This window comes from Salvelinus fontinalis, chromosome 40 (genome assembly GCF_029448725.1).
Source record: "Salvelinus fontinalis isolate EN_2023a chromosome 40, ASM2944872v1, whole genome shotgun sequence".
Classification (NCBI taxonomy): Eukaryota; Metazoa; Chordata; class Actinopteri; order Salmoniformes; family Salmonidae; genus Salvelinus; species Salvelinus fontinalis.
Window position 1 is genome coordinate 27,775,800 of NC_074704.1, and position 20,352 is coordinate 27,796,151.

General features: G+C 41.9%; 1 protein-coding gene across 7 annotated transcripts in view; it reads left to right on the forward strand.

Moving 5' to 3' along the window:
• LOC129839804 (serine/threonine-protein kinase MARK1-like) overlaps positions 1 to 20,352 on the forward strand; it is a 93,162-nt gene that overhangs the window by 35,191 nt on the left and 37,619 nt on the right. For 3 of the 7 annotated variants that reach the window (XM_055907444.1, XM_055907446.1, XM_055907448.1), the window contains exon 4: positions 11,912 to 11,935. The exons of the other annotated variants lie outside the window; for them this stretch is intronic. In XM_055907444.1, the coding sequence (XP_055763419.1) occupies positions 11,912 to 11,935 (24 nt within the window). The remainder of the gene's footprint in view (positions 1 to 11,911; positions 11,936 to 20,352) is intronic. 7 annotated transcript variants of the gene reach the window in all.

Here is a 20,352-nt window from a genome sequence, read left to right on the forward strand (position 1 = left end):
TTTAAATGCCTTTGAACGGGGTATGTAAAAGTAGGTGCCAGACACCAGTTTGAGTGTCAAGAACTGCAACGCAAGTCTTTCACACTCAACCGTTTTCTGTGTGAATCAAGAATGGTCCACCACCCAAAGGACATCGAGCCAACTGGGCACAACTGTGGGAAGCGTTGGAGTCGACGTGGGCCAGCATCCCTGTGGAACGCTTTTGACACCTTGTAGAGTCCACGCCTAGACGAATTGAGGCTGTTCTGAGGGGAACATGGGTGCACCTCAATAGTAGGAAGTTGTTCCTAATTTTTTGTACACTGTATATTGGCACACTCCACTTACCAAGACAAATGGTAATAAACTAAACCAAGCAGTTGGCATGCATGACTGTTAGTTGCTTTCGATATAAACATCTGATAAATGGCCTATCTTAGTTGGATAGTTTAACTATCTCCATCTAGTGGCCAAGTTGACCCGTTTTAACAATTGCAATTGGATGGTGTCTCTACCGTTTATGGTCTCTGATAGGTTGATTTGTTTTTTTTTAGTTACTGGATGTAATTATCTGCTCAGCTGGCCATCCCCAGAATCGTGGCTAATTTTGCCAGGTTGACCTATGAGAAAAGTTGTCAGCTTGCCATTTTAAGACCAATGTTTTAAACCAATGGTCTTCGCAAAAGTTCACGAGCATACCCCCCCCAGGGTTCGTTAAACCTTCCTCCATTTTGGCTCCAAGCCTTCCATCATAACAACAATATGACATGGATTTTAATTGGATAGTGATGCCACATGACTTTTGCTGCCAATGGAAAATCGACATCTTAAACATAGTTTAGCCAACTGGGTTTATCTGTGGCTCTGCGAGAGACCAATAGTAACTGCTTATTACCTTTGATGCAGCGCTTCCCTTGGTTCGGAAATGTGGTTGGGCCTATGGCTAGGCCCTTTGATAATTAGAGCAACTTTGTTGTGTCTAGGTCTGATAGGAGGGGCTTAGCCGTAGATAATCTGGGTTCGATGGAATAGGATTAAGTTGCACCTAGACACTGATCTAACATCAGTTAATAAGCCATTTTCACCACCTAATTGTCAAAGGTATGACGGGGAGGGTAAACTCGTCCTAGATCGGTTGTTTTTTATTTATTTAATTTTTTTTAAATTAATTTTTATCCCATTTTCTCCCCAATTTTCGTGGTATCCAATCGCTAGTAATTACTACCTTGTCTCATCGCTACAACTCCCGTACGGGCTCGGGAGAGACTAAGGTCGAAAGCCATGCGTCCTCCGAAGCACAACCCAACCAGCCGTACTGCTTCTTAACACAGCGCGCCTCCAACCCGGAAGCCAGCCGCACCAATGTGTCGGAGGAAACACCGTGTACCTGGCCCCCTTGGCTGGCGCGCACTGCTCCCGGCCCGCCACAGGAGTCGCTGGAGCGCGATGAGACAAGGATATCCCTACCGGCCAAACCCTCCCTACCCCGGACGACGCTATGCCAATTGTGCGTCGCCCCACGGACCTCCCGGTCGCGGCCGGCTGCGACAGAGCCTGGGCGCGAACCCAGAGACTCTGGTGGCGCAGTTAGCACTATGATGCAGTGCCCTAGACCACTGCGCCACCCGGGAGGCCCCCTAGATCGGTTATTAATGGAAACGTGGACCTAGAACGCTGTTGGTTGACAGTGTCTTGGTGTGAACTGCACCCTCACTAGATCCCTTCCAGCGTAAGTATTTTTTTCTATTTTGTCCTGTGTTTTGTATCGCATCTGCGACACCGGCAAGACCTTTCTCTTTCCAGCTGTGACACAACAACGAACCTGAACCAAAAGCTTCTGACTGTCGTCCATTTCAAACCCAGAGCTCGTTTGTGAGCTCTGTCAGTGGTCTCGGGGGAAGTGTGCTCAGTTCACCAGAAATACGAGCCTGAAGCGGGAGACAGAGAAGCATACCAGGTCTCCTCTTTTTGCATTGAAATCCAAACACCAAAAATCCCCCAGATAGAACTTTTGCAGGATATGTCATCTGGTGCGGCCTGGGGAATGAAACGTTGGTTATCACAATACCATTATTATAGGTTTACATGCAGAGGGCTCCAAGCAACGCACACAAATAAACCCAAGAATTTGTGGGATTGCTGAACTGTAATTTCATAAACTAGCCATTTTGATTTTGAGTAATTCATGCGTTTATCTTGATTTTGTTGGGAGAAAGACCATTGGACATGTTATTATGTTCGTGTTTTGGGTATGGGTTACGACCGTTTTAATGGATGAAGAAAAGTGTGGCATGACGATTTGTATAAAATCAATATGTGGGCCTACTTTTGTGCCTCAAATATGCTAGGTGTAACTAGCTGGTCTTGTTCTAGGTGTAATTAGCTGGTCAAGTCACCATTTGCATTTTCAGCCTTTTAAACTTATTCCTGCATATCTATATACTGTGGTATATTAAAGGTCCAATGTGTTTTCATCTTAATATCAAATCAAGAGTTTTCTGATTTTTATCAACAACAAATGCGGCAAAATACAGAATGTAAAATGCACATAAAGTCAACATTGTATTTGGATTCAGTCTTATCTGGTGAACTGCTGCATCCACACCTTTTGGTCTAATCATGTTCCCATAATCTCCTAACTGTTCCCTTTCAATTGCTACCATGCTTATGCTTTTCATATTTCTTCTATAAGAAACATTTCAAGTTAGGCCAATTGTCACGAATGTAAAGGGTTTGGATGGAGTGTCGCCTTGTTAACTTCCAAAAGCGGAAGTCGCATCACATGCGTTTACACACCACGCAGTGTGTGCTCGCGTTTCAGCTCAGTAAGGAGTCACGTAAGAGTCTCTCTCTCTCGCTCATTCTCTCACACAACAAGCAGTTCTGGTGGTCGATGTCATTCAGTACACCCTGCATCGGCCTGTCTAGGATGGGTGGGTGGGTGGGTCTCAAAAGATAGACGGACATACAGAGTTAGAGAAAAATATAATATTTTGGGTAAAGCTTTCTTTTAGAACATGAAACAGGACATGGGCTGGCTTGTGACTTCACAGGAGGCAGAATCTGTCGATAATGGCCCGAGACACTTCTAATGCGAGGGCCATCCACGCTATCGTATTCCAGCTGATCAATAGCTGGCATTAGGCCACATCCTCCCCCAGCCATGGGTGCTTTGTCCTTCAACACAAAGGATGCACGTCAATAGTCTAAAAAGGCCTCCTCGTCTCCTTTTCTTCCATCTGTGCATACCTGGAATAAGGTTGAATATAAATAGTTTAGAGACCTCGTTTTTTTCCCCAAGTGAAAGCAAATTCCTAAAAGGCATTCGACATATTGCTGTCACTTTTATCCCGTGTTTTCAGATCTGTGCAGATGGAGAGGAAGCTGCGTTGGACAATCGAGACGGACGCGCCATGAGTTCTCGCGTTGTAAAAACACGGTGTGGGATTTGTCAAAGCTCCGCAGGCCTGTTACCCTGCTACTATTCTGCTCCATGTTTTTTTCCGGTGTGGTCGGAAAAGCTGAATTTGGCCCACAGTCTGCCCGCCAATTACTTGACCATGCTGCAAAGTACCTCCCAAGGGAAGGAATGTTTAAGGCCTGTTTTCTGATGAATCTTTTGAGACTGCTCTCTGATTCTTGACCAGGGCATTTTGATGGATTTGTGCAGCCTATAGTCCCATACTCATAAATTACCCCTCTAAAATCTTGAGTGGAATTTGGCCAGCATTTGAATAGTCCCCGAACTGTGCGGCGCAGCCTCTAGGGGGTGCGAGGGGTTAGCTGGGGGTGGCTTTCAACTTACTCTTGAAAGTTGTAATAGTAGAATGCACAAGGTGCAATTTCAAAATTGGTAGTGCAGCATCTGTTTTCCTTTTGTCATGTCAGTCATTGAATCCCTCAGAGCTATTTATAACTTGTCCGAAATGTCCAGATGAACCAGCCCATGTCAGAGAACGTTTTTTAGCCCATAGATTTTGTGGCAATGTTTGAGTCGCTCAAATATCACATGAATACACACAACAAAATGTATAGAATTGCAAGAAATAACCTTTAAACCTGCAAAATGTTCTCTGTCAACAAGAGGGGCGTCAACAGTTTGTCATGAACAGTGCTTGTGCCTGTGGAAATAGACATGGAGGGATGTTCCCCAATGCTGGAAGGGGGGGTCTGAGAGAAATATTTTAGGATCAGTAAACATCTAGTCTGATCTGTAAACTTGCTTTGAAGGCTACAATTTGGCAAGAGAACTTCCAAATTTTTTGTGTTGCCCTCCGAGTATCAAGTATATATCATTTATTTGTCCATAAAATATTTCAGCTATTGCCTCTGTTTTTCATGCTGCTATATTATCATAGGATGATAAACAATAGTATCCTTATGTTATCTTTATCCCAAGGCAGTGAGGGCTACTCAGGATGGTCCTCCCCTTCTATCAGTGAATTTCATACAAATACAGTGCCTTGCAAAAGTATTCACCCCTTTGGCGTTTTTCCTATTTTGTTGCATTACAACCTGTAATTTAAATGGATTTTTATTTGGATTTCATGTAATGGACATACACAAAATGGTCCAAATTGGTGAAGTGAAATGAAAAAAAAATGGCTTGTGGTAGGTGCATATGTGTTCACCACCTTTGCTATGAAGCCCCTAAATAAGATCTGGTGCAACCAGTTATCTTCAGAAGTCACATAATTAGTTAGATTGCACACAGGTTGACTTTATTTAAGTGTCACATGATCTGTCACATTATCTCAGTGTGTATATATACACCTGTTCTGAAAGGACCCTGAGTCTGCAACACTACTAAGCAAGCGGCACCACCAAGCAAGCGGCACCATGAAGACCAAGGAGCTCTCTAAACAGGTCAGGGACAAAGTTGTGGCACCACAACAAACCTGCCAAGAAGGGCCGCCCACCAAAACCCACAGATCAGGCAAGGAGGGCATTAATCAGAGAGGCAACAAAGAGACCAAAGATAAACCTGAAGGCGCTGCAAAGCTCCACAGCGGAGATTGGAGTATTTGTCCATCAGATGACTTTAAGCCGTACACTCCACAGAGCTGGGCTTTACGGAAGAGTGGCCAGAAAAAAAGACATTGCTTAAAGAAAAAAATAAGTAAACCCGTTTGGTGTTCGCTAAAAGGCATGTGGGAGACTCCCAAACATATGGAAGAAGGTACTCTGGTCAGATGAGACTAAAATTTAGCTTTTTGTCCAAGAAAAACGCTATGTCTGGTGCAAACCCAACACCTCATATCACCCCCGGGAACACCATCCCCACAGTGAAGCATGGTGGTGGCAGCATCATGCTTATGGGATGTTTTTCATCGGCAGGGACTGGGAAACTAGTCAGAATTGAAGGAATGATGGATGGCTCTAAATACAGGGAAATTCTTAAGGGCAACCTGTTTGTCTTCCGGAGATTTGAGACTGGGACGGAGGTTCACCTAACAGCAACACTCGAGTGGTTTAAGGGGAAACATTTAAATGCCTTAGAATGGCCTAGTCAAAGCCCAGATCTCAATCCAATTGAGAGTCTGTGGTATGACTTAAAGATTGCTGTACACCAGCGCAACCCATCCAAATTGAAGGAGCAGTTTTGACTTGAAGAATGGTCAAAAATCCCAGTGGCAAGATGTGCCAAGCTTATAGAGACATATCCCAAGAGACTTGCAGCTGTAATTGCTGCAAAAGGTGGATCTACAAAGTATTGAATTTGGGGGGGGTGTGAGTAGTTATGTACGCTCAAGTTTTGTTTTTTGGTTGAATTTCTTGGTTGTTTCACAATATAAAATATTTTGCATCTTCAAAGTGGTAGGCATGTTGTGTAAATCAAATGATAAAAACCCCCCAAAAATCTATTTTAATTCCAGGTTGTAAGGCAACAAAATAGGAAAAATGCCAAGGGGGTGAACACTTCCGCAAGACATTGTGAAACATTTAAGTTATCCGTTTTAGATAAACTATACAAAAAATATTTACATTAGGGCTGTCAAATGCTGAAAATAATTGAGTTAATAGCATTAGTTAATCGCGATTAATTCTTGAATTTTTTTGCTCAAATTTGGCCCTGAAAGATTTTTACATTTAAAAAGTATTGCATTGAGTTACAGGCAAACTATGCGTTGATTTATAAGGTACGGAAACACAAAATGATCTACATCAGAATGTTTTAATAGCATTTTCCAAATAGCTTTAAGTAGGCTTACTGGCTCATATCAATGTTCTTGAAGTTTAACACTTGCACAAAGCAGTCTCACTCACTCACTCACTCACTCACTCACTCACTCACTCACTCACTCACTCACTCACTCACTCACACACACACACACACACACACACACACACACACACACACACACACAGCTTTAATTACTGTTAACGCTTCAAACATTCTAAATTATTGTAACTATAACAGGGTTCCCCAACTGACGTCCCGCGGTCCGAATTTGGCTTGCTGGTGATTTTATTTGCCCCCCCCGAGTTCTCTAAACCAAAAATTAAGTACTTAAAAAATTTAGAATTGATGGACATTAAACACTGTAAAAATACAAGCAAATAAGCTCCAGGTTATTTAGTATTTATTTTTGGGGAAATCTGTGCCAAAGTATTTCCACACATAATAGAGGGATATATGTGATCGTGTACAAATGTAAGCAAGATCATAAATGATGTTTTAGTCAAATGTTATCTGTTTGGGATTCGTGCAGTCAAATTATTTGTAGGCCTAATTATGTTTTGGCCCGCGGCTGAGTCTCGTTGATGATCCCTGGACTATAGGGGATACAAAGAACAGAGCTCTTAAACTTGTCCAACAATGTTATTCAAACACTTTAACCATCTGTACTGTTCAGGTAACTTTACACACATAGGCCTGCATACACTCTCTCTCATTTTTATTTAGCTTTTTATTTTATGTACTGAAACCAAGGTCTCTTTTACAGATGACCCCTGAAGTACAAAAAAGACCTGCAAACCAAAAGGATAAACACATTCTTCAGTAATACGGTCCTTAATCAGCTTTTTGAATTGCCAGAACATCAAATGTAAAAGAAATAGAAGATTGTTCCACAAATGTAAAAAAATGTATTTCACCTTTTTATTTAACCAGGTAGGCCAATTGAAGAGACCAAAGGAATTTACAGGGTTAGTCATCCTTGAGAGTGGGGGTGGTAACTTGTATGTCTAAAGTTTAGTAATGATGTTAGGTGCAGTGTGACTTTTTTTGTAAAAGGGCTTAATAAATGAAAGCGTAGCAATGTATCAACCTATGTGACATCAGAGGGCCAACCAACTTTTTGGTAGAGAATTACTCTCACTTACTCTCGCGCTCACACTTGACTATGAAAGAGCAAGCAAGAAACGCGTTTCACTGTACTCTTGCACCCCACTCTTGCATATGCAGCCTACCTTTTTGAAGGATCTCTTTGAAGACCCTATTCCTTTTCAGTTCTTCCTGTGCCATTCAAGTTTGTGCATAGCCTAGTCAGTGGTCAAGTTCAGGTTGCTAGCAACTAACTATTTGCATACTGTATGATACCTTCCCACCCCTAGGAGGCTCACTACATCATGTCTTTGGCAGGCTGCTCAATAACTATTCCCTTGTTGTACTTCTGTCCAATCCCATGAGGCATAGGTTAAGTCCTGAGATTACAGACTAGTACTAAAACACTTGAAGTAGGCATTCTAGAGTTAAGTCAACAAGTTACTATATCATTGTGTTTACTTGATAGCTACCTACACAAATCGGAAACATATTTTCACTTTGTTATCATGGGGTATTGTGACTAGATGGGTGAGAAAAAAACCAATTGATTTAATCCATGTTGAATGCAGCCTGTAACAACACGTGGATGTGGCATAATGTTGATTATGCCATTCTTAGTGCAAATTTCGGAAAATAAAAAAGGCCGAGCTAAAAGATAAATTGCAGTAAATTTTTTCAAACCGTGTTTGTCCGTTTCCCCAGGTTTATAATGCATATAAATACAGAGGGAGTATTATTAATACAGGCTCTGTCCCTAATACAGAGGGAGTATAGGGGTATAAAAGGCATAAGGTAGAAGAGTTGACACTTGGTATGTAAAAAGCATGTAGAAAGCATGTACTGCAGTGCATAAAGAGTGCTGAGTGGTTGACTCAAAGAGAGACAATAGTTGAACAGTTTTAAACAAATTTATTTCTTAACTGTAAGGAGAAGCAGCAGTAAGAGAGGGAGAGAGTTAGCTATTTTTGTTCTTGGTTTACCTTTTCACTTAGCTAATGCAGTTAATTTTGCCTACTCAATAACCTGACTCAAACAGAGGAATGCTATTTAAGTTAGCTAGCTGGCTAAGGCTATCCAACACGGCAACTCTTCCAAGTCAAGGTAAGCTTTCGGGTTGTGTTAATTTATTGCCACCAGGGCCCGGCTGTGTAACTGCTAAACTGCTAAACTGCTGTGTGGTTGTACACATGGATCGGATTAGTGTCATGTTACCAGAATTTGATTTTGATACCGACGCAAGGTTTATTATCACGATACTCGATACCATAACGATACTTGATAGCAGGGCAAAAAAAATATGCATGTTAGCCAGTCACAGAAATCAGCGTATTTTGCATATTATAACAAAGCTCTGGGCTAGTGAATTAAATTAATGTCCGCTTTAGCTGTAAGCTAGCATCCAAATCGGATGTTAGGTACTCTATTTATATGAATCCTGTCAAATAAAATGGCCAATAAGGGTGCAATCAATTAGCTTAATTTCTCAGATCAAATTTCTATTTCAACAAAATAATGTTGCAGGAATGCTAATCTTATCTGTTTCAAACAACAGCAATGATTTCAGAGCAATCTGAGATGGTGGGTGTCATGGCTTGCTGACATGACACGGAACAACCCAATGCCGAGATAGAAAGGCTCATCTTTGTATCTGTGCCATAATGGAAAGAGGGCTCAACTTCTGGTAGCAATTAACAAGCCTAGCTTAACAAGCCTAGCTTAACAAGCCTAGCTTAACAAGCCTAGCTGAACAGACAACATTTTTCAGCGTGTGCATCATTGTGTCGTGTGTTTGTCTCGAAATGTGCAGCCCTGCTTCTGCACTGAACAGAGATTAATGATGTGGGGGGGGGGGTGCGATTTAAAAAATATATATATATTATAGATATGTTTTTTTCACCTTTATTTAACCAGGTCGGCCAGTTGAGAACAAGTTCTCATTTACAACTGCAACCTGGCCAAGATGAAGCAAAGCAGTGCGGCAAAAACAACACAGAGTTACACATGAGATAAACAAACGTACTGTGTGTGTGTGCCTGAGAAAGTGTTTCAGAGGGAACCAAGAGCGAGTCGGAAAGATGGAGCCAAACACACAGACATTTATCCACAACGCCGTCAAGTAATTCCACCCTCCCAGGAAGTTGTACACTTGTCAGTCAGCTCAGAATGTTGTTGTGGTGGAACTTGGAAATATCTTGCTAAAAATATCCCCTAGATTTCGCCATGTCAGTTGCTCAGCTCAATGCACAAGAATGCATTACAAATTGCATATTAAGAATGAAGAGGAAGGAGCATCCTTAAGGACCTCTGAATAGAATTTGTTTGGTAGTCAAATGGGTATGTTTTGTGAGGAGCCTATGGAGAAAAATTATAACAGAATGAAGTCAGGGTAGTGTTTATTTCAAATGAGAAAAATGTGTATATACATCTAATTTGACAAGCTGGTTCTCAATAACATGGTGTGTTATAAATGTCCATGACAATTTCTGGTCCCAGTGCTTACATAGGCTATTTCCTAACCATAACTTTAGTATTATAAGGCTGCCGTAATGTAAAACGTCTCCCATTCCATACTGGGGCTGTGCGGTATACTGTATTTTACTATATACCGGTATTTATGCACGGACCAGTTTGGGTTTTTACTTTACCTTCTTTAACAGTATTTGAATTTGTTAAATGTGATACGCCGTGTGTAACGTCCATTTTCATAGTTTACTCCGCTACTTGAGTCATCTCTCTCTCTCTCTCTCCATGCCGCTTTCCACACAGACCTAGTCCCACCCTGTTACTCAAGGTGCGCATTTGTTGTTGCTTGACCACGAGACTCTTTTGTTCAGTCTGCATGGTAAATACAGCACATGCAACAATGTTGATGACAACAATGTTTCCACTTTGATCTTAATATAAATCCACAAGTGTTCTATAATGACAATATTAGTTTGTGTTTATTACATCTTCTGCAAACAGCTAGTTTGTATTTTCTTAGCAAGTTAAGCTAAATCGTGTTAGCCACTAATGCTAATCGTTGGTTAGCTGGCTAACTAGCTAATAAAATTACTGAGTCAGAGCAAGCGTAGTTAGCTATTACAGCCTGATACCAGTACTGGTGGAGGCTTAAATCAGCATGTTGTTTGTGCAACAGTATCTTCTCAATCAAAGAGGAATAGGCGAAGCATGAATATGTTGGCTATATGAATAAAGATTTAATGTAGCCAAGATTATAGGGTCCCCTAGGAAACACTGAACATCACTTTGCTTCCTAACCTGTCACAATAACTCGTCCATGGCATTTTCATTCGTCATGTCAAACAACACTGTATTCAAAGTGCCCACTAATATTTATATTCTAACTACAGAGTTATAATAAACATTCTATTTCCATGATTCCAAAAGTTCACCCATTGTTTTGATCTAAATCACAATTTGGTTAAAAAATAAGGCCTAGTATTTTTGCCCATATCGTGGCAGTGTGGAAATAATCTCATGAGTGCAGGAAATGCAGAAATTTATGGAAATGCAGGAAATGACTTTAGGTTGAAGTTGAATTGAACAGTATATAACAATCCGACTGAAGAAAGACCCATTGAAGTAATTTTAAAATATGTGTTGCCACCCTAGCGTCACGCACTACTCATAAAGCAAATTTAGTACTTTTATTCATCAAAAACATAAAATATCATTATACCGTCACAAATTTGAAAAATACCACGATATGATATTTTGGCCATATCGCCCAGTCCTATTCCATGTATTATCTTACCCACTATTAAGTAGTAAGGCTGCTTCATTTGTTTTAGTTTGTTTCCTCTCAGTTTAAGGTTGATTTGCTTTAATTGGCTTTTCTATTTTCAATTGGTGTACTCAAGCATGTTCCATTATAATTACTCGGTCTGAGCTGTAAGGCCACGTATACTCTGCAGTTACCATAGTAATACTTAAACAGCTAGCTACATATAATTCTGATATAAAGCCTTCATTTCTAAAACTACTGTAACTGTACTATAATAATCATCTGCATCTCAGTACTAGAGCCGTCACTACAGACCCTAGTTCGATTACAGGCTGTATCACAACCGGCCGTGAGTGGGTGTCCCATAAGGCGGTGCACAATTGGCCCAGTAACGTCCGGGTTAGAGTTTGGCAGGGGTAGGCCATCATTGTAAATAATCATTTGTTCTTAACTGACTTGCCTAGTTAAATAATAACATTTGGTCGTCTGGGGTCGACGGGATGAAAAGTCTATCTTCCAGAGCTTCCTGTCAACATCGCAGACTCAATCTCCTCCAGTCCAGTGTCGCTCCTTAGCTGGATAATGATGTTAGTTGTACTACTATTGAGTAATAATAATACAATACTAGTTAACACTGCGTATTCCCTGGGCTGGTACCCCTCTGGTCTGTCTGCCGTGTCAGAACTAGACTCTGTTGCGTTCTCGAAAGACAAGTCTGGAAAATTTGGAGCGCGACAATGGTAGTGAGGGGAACAAAGGGATAGGACAGCATCCAAATGTGATCAATTGATCTGTCACTCTGTATTGTTGGGGGTAGATTTTTGGGGCCGGTGGTGATGGGTGTCGTGAGGAAGAGGCCCCACCCCTCTTCCTGCTTCGTGTTGCTCCATCATTTAGCGTTTTGCCTTTCTCTCTCCCTCTTTCCACTTCTTTAGTTTCGCATCTTGCATTCTAAGCAGGTAGGTGACCTTTGCCGCTCCCTGACTTTTCCACACATTGTCTGTGTGTGTCTGCGACATTCATTGTGGTGTTTGCTCTTATGTATGTTGTCTGCACATATACACGCGCCTACACAAACCTGTGTGATATATGTTCACCATATTTTGAAGTTCATACACGTCACACTGAAAGCACTGTGCACATCACTTCGTAGATGTCCTCACTCATTCCTATGTGGCTGATAACCCCCCCCCCCCCACCCACCCACCCATTTGTACTGCTTCTTCTGTGATAGGGTTTCATGATCTTTCAACATGGGGAGAACAAGAAATGTGTTTGTATAATGTGACAACATGGCAGCTGTTCTTACTATGGCTATCTGTGTATAAAATGTAATTTAGTTTTTGTTTTGTGCACATATTACTTCAATAAATACATACGTGTCTTATAAGGCAACAATGGGTATATGACACTGGAATAAAATCAGTAGCAAGCTAGGGGGTGCGGTGGCATGCCCCACCACAACATTTTTGTGCTACAAAATCAAATTTGGTGACATCTATAACACCCCAATAACGTAAGGGTTAGTCGTCAGCTATTTGGCTGGCAGCTGGCACTTATGGAACTCACTGGTCTAAGCTTTACCTGGACAACATGACAGTCATAATGTAGTAGTACTGCTTGTCCTAGAAGGATAATTGTTATATATTTTAGAGTGGAGTCCCACTCCCCTTTTTGTATTTTTTTTTATGCTTTATTACAGATAGTGTAGAAACAGAGAGAGAATGGAAGGAGGAGGTATAGCAGGAATACAAGATGCAGGAATTTAATCTAGTCTCTGGTGGGAAGGCACGTGCATGCTCGCAGTACACATCCTGGTAATCCGTCTGGCCCTGCGGCCTTGTGAATGTTGACCTGTTTAAAGATCTTACTTACTCACATCGGCTACGGAGAGTGTGATCACACAGTCTTCCGGAACAGCTGGTGCTCTCATGCATGTTTCAGTGTTATTTGTCTCGAAGCGAGCATAGAAGTAGTTTGGCTCGTGGCACTGGGCAGCTCTCGGCTATGCTTCCCTTTGTAGTCGGTATTGGTTTGCAAACCCTGCCACATCCGACGAGGGTCAGAGCCAGTGTAGTATGATGCTTTGTCTGTTTGATGGTTCATCGGCGGGCATAGCAGGATTTCTTATACGCTTCCAGTTTAGAGTCCCGCTCCTTGAAAGCAGCAGCTCTAGCCTTTAGCTCAGTGCTGATGTTGCCTGTAATCCATGGCTTCTGTTTGGGAAATGTACAGTCACTGTGGGGACGTCGTCGTCGATGCACTTATTGATGAATCCAATGACTGATGTGGGGTACTCCTCAATGCCATCGGAAGAATCCAGGAACATATTCCAGTCTGTGCTAGCAAAACAGTCTTGTAGTTTTGCATCTGCTTCATCTGACCACTTTTTTTATTGATCGAGTCACTGGTGCTTTCTGCTGTAGTTTTGCTTGTAAGCAGGAATCCGGAGGAAAGAATTATGGTCAGATTTGCCAAATGGAGGGGGAGGGAGAACTTTGTACGCGTCTGTGTGTGGCGTAAAGGTGGTCCAGAGTTTTTTTGTTTTTTTTTGTGTGTCGTCCCCCCCCCCCCCCCCCTCTGGTAGCATATTTAACATGACATTTGGTACTAGGAGCGCTGCCTCTGGTTAAGCGTATTCCTGTTTGCCTATGGTGGTATACAGTTCAATGAGTGCGTTCTTAGTGCCAGCATCAGTCTATGGTGGTTTGTCGACAGCTTCGAAAAATACAGATTAAAACTCTCTTGGTAGATAGTGTGGTCTACAGCTTATCATGAGATACTCTACCTCATGCGATCAAACCTTGAGATCTCCTTAGATATCGTGCACCATCTGTTATTTACAAAAATACATAGTCCGCTTCCCCTTGTCTTACCAGACGCCGCTGTTCTGTCCTGCCGGTACAGCATATAACCAGTCAGCTGTAAGTTGATAATGTCGTCGTTCAGCCACGACTCTGTGAAGCATAAGATATTCGTTTTGAATGTCCCGTTGGTAGTTTAATCTTCCGTTTATGTCATCGATTGTTATTTTCCAAAAATTGCACGTTTGCAAGCAGAATGGAAAGAAGTGGGGTTTATTCAATCGACTATAAATTCTCCGAAGGCAGCCCCGCCCTCTGACCCCTTTTTCTTCGCCTTCTCTAAACGCAAATGATGGATCTTGGCCTGTTCCCGGGAAAGCAGTATATCATTCACGTCGGACTTATTAATGGAAAAAAAGGATTCTGCCAGCCCCTGGTGAGTAATCGCAGTTCTGATGTCCAGCAGTTATTTTCGGTCATAAGAGACTGTAGCAGCAACATGATGTGCAAAATAAGTAAAATAATAAGTTACAGACAATGCAAAGAAAAACAATTGGTTAGGAATATGTAAAACGTCAGCATTGTTCTCCGGCACCATCTTGTATCCTGATGAATCCATTACCTGGTTGCAAAAATTCTTAATGTTAACCTAATTTCAGTTTGTGACAAAACAAGTAATGTATATTGTTGAGAATCATTGTACCATCTAAATCGCTGTGAAATATATTTTCCATTAGCGAAAATATTGTATTTTGAGCTGTTTGACGCTGGGGTAAAAAAAAAAAAAAAAAGTAAAAGACGCAAAAACAAAACATAAAAAGGGACACACAGAAATTGCGCACATAGAACAGATCTACCGCTTCTTTGACTTGCTTTCAATGAGAATGACACATGTATAAATCACATTTCTATGTGAATTTGGTCAGGTCGCCCAAAAAGTTATACATTGCTGTAGGGATGCACGATATATCGGTGAACATATCGGAATCGGCTGATGTCTGGTTCAACACCGATGTTAAAAACCGATGTCATAGCTACCATGCATACGTATATGACTGAGCAGTCAAGTCGAGCAGTCAGTTGAAAGAGTAAGAACATTTCAGCGAGACAACACAAATGGGAAATCCATTAAAGCCAAGATAATGGAATTCATTGCCCTTGACAATCAACCATTCTCTGTCGTGGGTGATGTTGGCTTTCGCCAACTGGTCGAGCACCGGTACACACTACCAAGTGCGCTATTTTTCAGATGTTGCCCTACCGGAGGTACACAGTAATAGCGTCACTGCTATTATTTTCATACAGACATACAGAACATATTATGGAACACCGTTTGGGTCTTTGCATGTCAAAAAAGATACAGTAGCACTGTCAAAGTTGTAAAAGAATTCAGCAAACAGTGGCCACGAACGATGTGTTTACAATACCGCGTTGGAAATAAAGCATCATTTGTTTGACCGCAACTTCTGGGGAAGCTAGCTTTAGCTTGGTACCTACCTAGCACCAATACAACCAGCCTGCAAACAATGACCAGTAGAAACTGCTGTCATATTCATTATTCTTAGCAATGATTTAGGAATCCTTGTAAGTATCAGCTAGGTTGCCACTTGTTGTTCGCCTATTGAAATTGCACTTTAGTTCATGAAAATAAATAGCTACTTAACCCTGTTGCCCAAAGCTAACGTTATAACCAGCCAGCTAGCTTCAGCTGGCTAGTGAGGAATTTGCGGTTTGCCTTCAAAATAAATAAAATCCCAAGTCAAATAAAATGTGACATAGCAGATGTTAATACGAGTGTAGCGAAATGCTTGTGCTTCTAGTTCCAACCATGCAGTAATAACCAACAAGTAATCTAACAATTTCACAACAACAAAGGAATGAATAAGAATATGTACATAGAAATATATGGATGAGCGATGGCCGAACGGCGTAGGCAAGATGCAGTAGATGGTGTAGAGTACAGTATATGAGATGAGTAATGTAAGGTATGTAAACATTGTTTAAAGTGACTAGTGATACATTTATTACATCCAATTTTTTATTATTAAAGTGGCTAGAGATTTGTGTCAGTATGTTGGCAGCAGCCACTCAATGTTAGTGATGGCTGTTTAACAGTCTGATGGCCTTGAGATAGAAACTGTTTTTCAGTCTCGGTCCCAGCTTTGATGCACCTGTACTGACCTCACCTTCTGGATGATAGCGGGGTGAACAGGCAGTGGCTCGGGTGGTTGTTGTCCTTGATGATCTTTTTGGCCTTCCTGTGACATCAGGTGGTGTAGGTGTCCTGGAGGGCAGGTAGTTTGCCCCCGGTGATGCATTGTGCAGACCTCACTACCCTCTGGAGAGCCTTGCGGTTGTGGGGCGGAGCAGTTGCCGTACCAGGCGGTGATACAGCCCGACAGGATGCTCTCGATTGTGCATCTGTAAAAGTTTGAGTGTTTTTGGTGACAAGCCAAATTTCTTCAGTCTCCTGAGGTTGAAGAGGCGCTGTTGCGCCTTCGTCACCATGCTGTCTGTGTGGGTGGAACATTTCAGTTTGTTCGTGATGTGTACGCCAAGGAACTTAAAACTTTCCGCCTTCTCTACTACTGTTCCGTTGATGTGGATAGGGGGGTGCTCCCTCTGCTGTTTCCTGAAGTCCACTACTACTGTAGTGTTGTCTGCAAGCTTGATGATTGAGTTGGAGGCGTGCATGGCCACGCAGTCATGGGTGAAGAGTGAGTACAGGATGATGACGGAAGTGATGGTGGCCCTCTTGAAGCATGTGGGAACAGCAGACTGGGATAGGGATTGATTGAATATGTCCGTAAACACACCAGCCAGCTGGTCTGCGCATGCTCTGAGGACGCAGGTTAACACGTTTAAATGTTTTACTCACGTTGGCTGCGGTGAAGGCGAGCCCGCAGGTTTTGGTAGCGGGCCGTGTCGGTGGCACTGTATTGTCCTCAAAGCGAACCAAGAAGTTGTTTAGTTTGTCTGGGAGCAAGACATCGGGGTCCGCGACGGGGCTGGTTTTCTTTTTGTAGTCCGTGATTGACTGTAGACCCTGCCACGTACCTCTCGTGTCTGAGCCATTGAATTGCGACTCTACTTTGTCTCTATACTAGAGGTCGAACCGATTTTATGATTTTTCAACGGCGATACCGATTATTGGAGGACCAAAAATAGCCGATACCGATTAATCGGACGATTTTTATAAATATATTTATTTGTAATAATGACAATTACAACAATACTGAATGAACACTTATTTTAACTTAATATAATACATCAATAAAATCTATTTAGTCTCAAATAAATAATGAACCATGTTCAATTTGGTTTAAATAATGCAAAAACAAAGTGTTGGAGAAGAAAGTAAAAGTGCAATATGTGCCATGTAAAAAAGCTAACGTTTAAGTTCCTTGCTCAGAACATATAAAATGTATTTATACAGCCCTTCTTACAGCAGCTGATATCTCAAAGTGCTGAACAGAAACCCAGCCTAAAACCCCAAACAGCAAGCAATGCAGGTGTAGAAGCACGGTGGCTAGGATAAACTCCCTAGAAAGGCCAAAACCTAGGAAAAAACCTAGAGAGGAACCAGGCTATGAGGGGTGGCCAGTCCTCTTCTGGGTTTGCCGGGTGGAGATTATAACAGAACATGGCCAAGATGTTCAAATGTTCATAAATGACCACTATGGTCAAATAATAATTATCACAGTAGTTGTCGAGGGTGCAACAAGTCAGCACCTCAGGAGTAAATGTCAGTTGGCTTTTCATAGCCGATCATTGAGAGTATCTCTACCGCTCCTGCTGTCTCTAGAGAGTTGAAAACAGCAGGTCTGGGACAGGTAGCTCGTCCGGTTAACAGGTCAGGGTTCCATAGCCACAGGCAGAACAGTTGAAACTGGAGCAGCAGCATATGAAAGCTGGAGTCTTCAATATTCCCTGGTAAGGAGTTTTAGGTTGTAGTTATTATAGGACTATTTCTCACTATACCATTTGTATTTCATATTCCTTTGCCCATTGGATGTTCTAATAGGTACTTTAGTATTGCCAGCCTAATCTCGGGAGTTGATAGGCTTGAAGTCATAAACAGCGCAATGCTTGAAGAGCTACTAGCAAAAGCAGGAAAGTGCTGTTTGAATGAAGGCTTACGAGCATGCTGCTGCCTACCACCTCTGTGAGAGTGCTCTATCAAATCATAGACTTAATTATAATATAATAATACACAGAAATACGAGCCTTAGGTCATTAATATGGTCAAATCCGGAAGCTATCATTTCGAAAACAAAACGTTTATTCTTTCAGTGAAATACCAGAAGCGTTCCGTATTTTATCTAAAGGGTGGCATCCCTAAGTCTAAATATTGCTGTTACATTGCACAACCTTCAATGTTATGTCATAAATATGTACAATTCTGGCAAATTAATTACGGTATTTGTTAGGAAGAAATGGTCTTCACACAGTTCGCAACGAGGCAGGTGGCCCAAACTGCTGCATATTCCCTGACTCTGCTTGCACGGAACGCAAGAGAAGTGACACAATTTCCCTTGTTAAAAGAAATTCATGTTAGCAGGCAATATTAACTAAATATGCAGGTTTAAAAAATATATACTTGTGTATTGATTTTAAGAAAGACATCTATGTTTATGGTTAAGCGCGAATGCGCTTGTTAAATCACCCGTTTGGTGATGTAGGCAATGATTCAATGATAAATTAACAGGCACCGCATCGATTATATGCAACGCAGGACAAGCTAGATAAACTAGTAATATCATCAACCATGTTTAGTTAACTAGCGATTATGTTAAGATTGTTTTTTTTGTAAGTTTATTGCTAGCTAGGACCATACCTTGGCTCCTTGCTGCACTCGTGTAACAGGTAGTCAGCCTGTCACGCAGTCTCCTCATGGAGTGCAGTGTAACCATAATTGGTGTCCAAAATGTCGATTACCGATTTGTTATGACAACTTGAAATCGGCCCTAATTAATCGGCCATTACGATTTTAATCGGTTGACTTCTACTCTATACTGACGCTTAGCTAGTTTGATTGCCTTGGAGAGGGAATAGCGACACTGTTTGTATTCGGTTATGTTTCTGGTCGCCTTGCCCTGGTTGGGGAAGGTTTTATAGTCGCCGTGGGTAGAACATCGCCGATGCACTTGCTAATAAACTCGCTCACCGAATCAGCGTATACATCAATGTTGTTGTTCGACGCTATCCGGAACATATCCCAGTCCACGTGATCGAAGCAGTCTTGGGGGGGAAAAGGATGTCGTTGACAGTGATGAAAATTAATACAAATAGTAGAATTATGCCAGATGTTTATTTTGAAGGCTAACCGCGAAGTCCACTATTGTGGATGGGTCCAACCACCATTAATCAAATAAGAACTGTCTTATAAATTAGGGTTATTTTTAGATGACACCTAGCTAGCTAACTATAGCTACTGGAACAGATTTTGACGTGGATCTTTTTTTATACGCAACGACCCAAACGGCGTTCCATAGAAATCCTGGTAAGTGAAAGAAATAGGTTTTGATTGTTTTACTGGTAGATTACTTTTTGGTCTGTGTGTGTGTGTGACCTTTATTTAACTAGGCAAGTCAGTTAAGAACAAATTATTATTTACGATGACGGCCCGTACGACGTTGGGCCAATTGTGCGCGCCCTATGGGACTCCCAATCACGGCCGGATGTGATACAGCCAGGATGAAATGCAGTGCCTTAGACCGCTGCGTCCATGTGTGTGTGTTACAATTAAATAGTTACTAGAATGCTTAAAAGGCCGCTTTCATTTTTAATATTGGTTATCGGTGTCGGGTTTTTTTGCCAATGAAAATATTGGAGATCTGTATCAGCCAAAATTGTTATCGGTGCATCACTACATTGCAGCTTTCATTTAGGTTAATTAGATTGGTTGAAAGTAGGCTCTTGGTTTGTCCTAACACAGGTACAAGCTCAGGGAGCATGAAACAAGATGTTTTGGGGGAGGGGAGTGGCACCAACCGAGGCATTACTTACCTTAAAATTGACTGATAATAAAACACACGTTTTCATTTCCCGTTTGAGAACGCTTTCATACGGTGGTGCCTGCTGAACGCAAGCCAGCTCTCTGCAGTAGATCAGACGAGACTCCTTTTGCTACTTGTGTCATGGGAGGGGGAGGTCTGCCCCACATGCCTGTCACTCCTCATCAGCCAGTCGGGCATCAAGAGGCCACCCTAAGGGGTGCCTCGGACGCAAAGGGTCATGGGAGCAGAGGACTAGGTAAAAAGGGGATGTCTGTGTGGTTGCTTTGTAGTTCATTGAGAAATGTATGTGTGAGTGCATGCTTGTGTGCACGTGTGAGTGCCTGGTGTGTGAGGGCTGACGTTGCTGTGATGTATGGAAACTCTCTAGAGGGGCTCTTAAGAGCAAGACTGTGCAAGACACATATGTGGTCCGAGACAGTGAATGACGCAAATCATGAATAAAAACCAAAGTTAATGCTCAAATTCAGTATGTTTGTTTTTTACTGTTCCCTCACATTTTTCTTTGTGCATTTCAAAGAGGGAGGTTTGGGTGGTAGACTGGTTTGGGTGTAC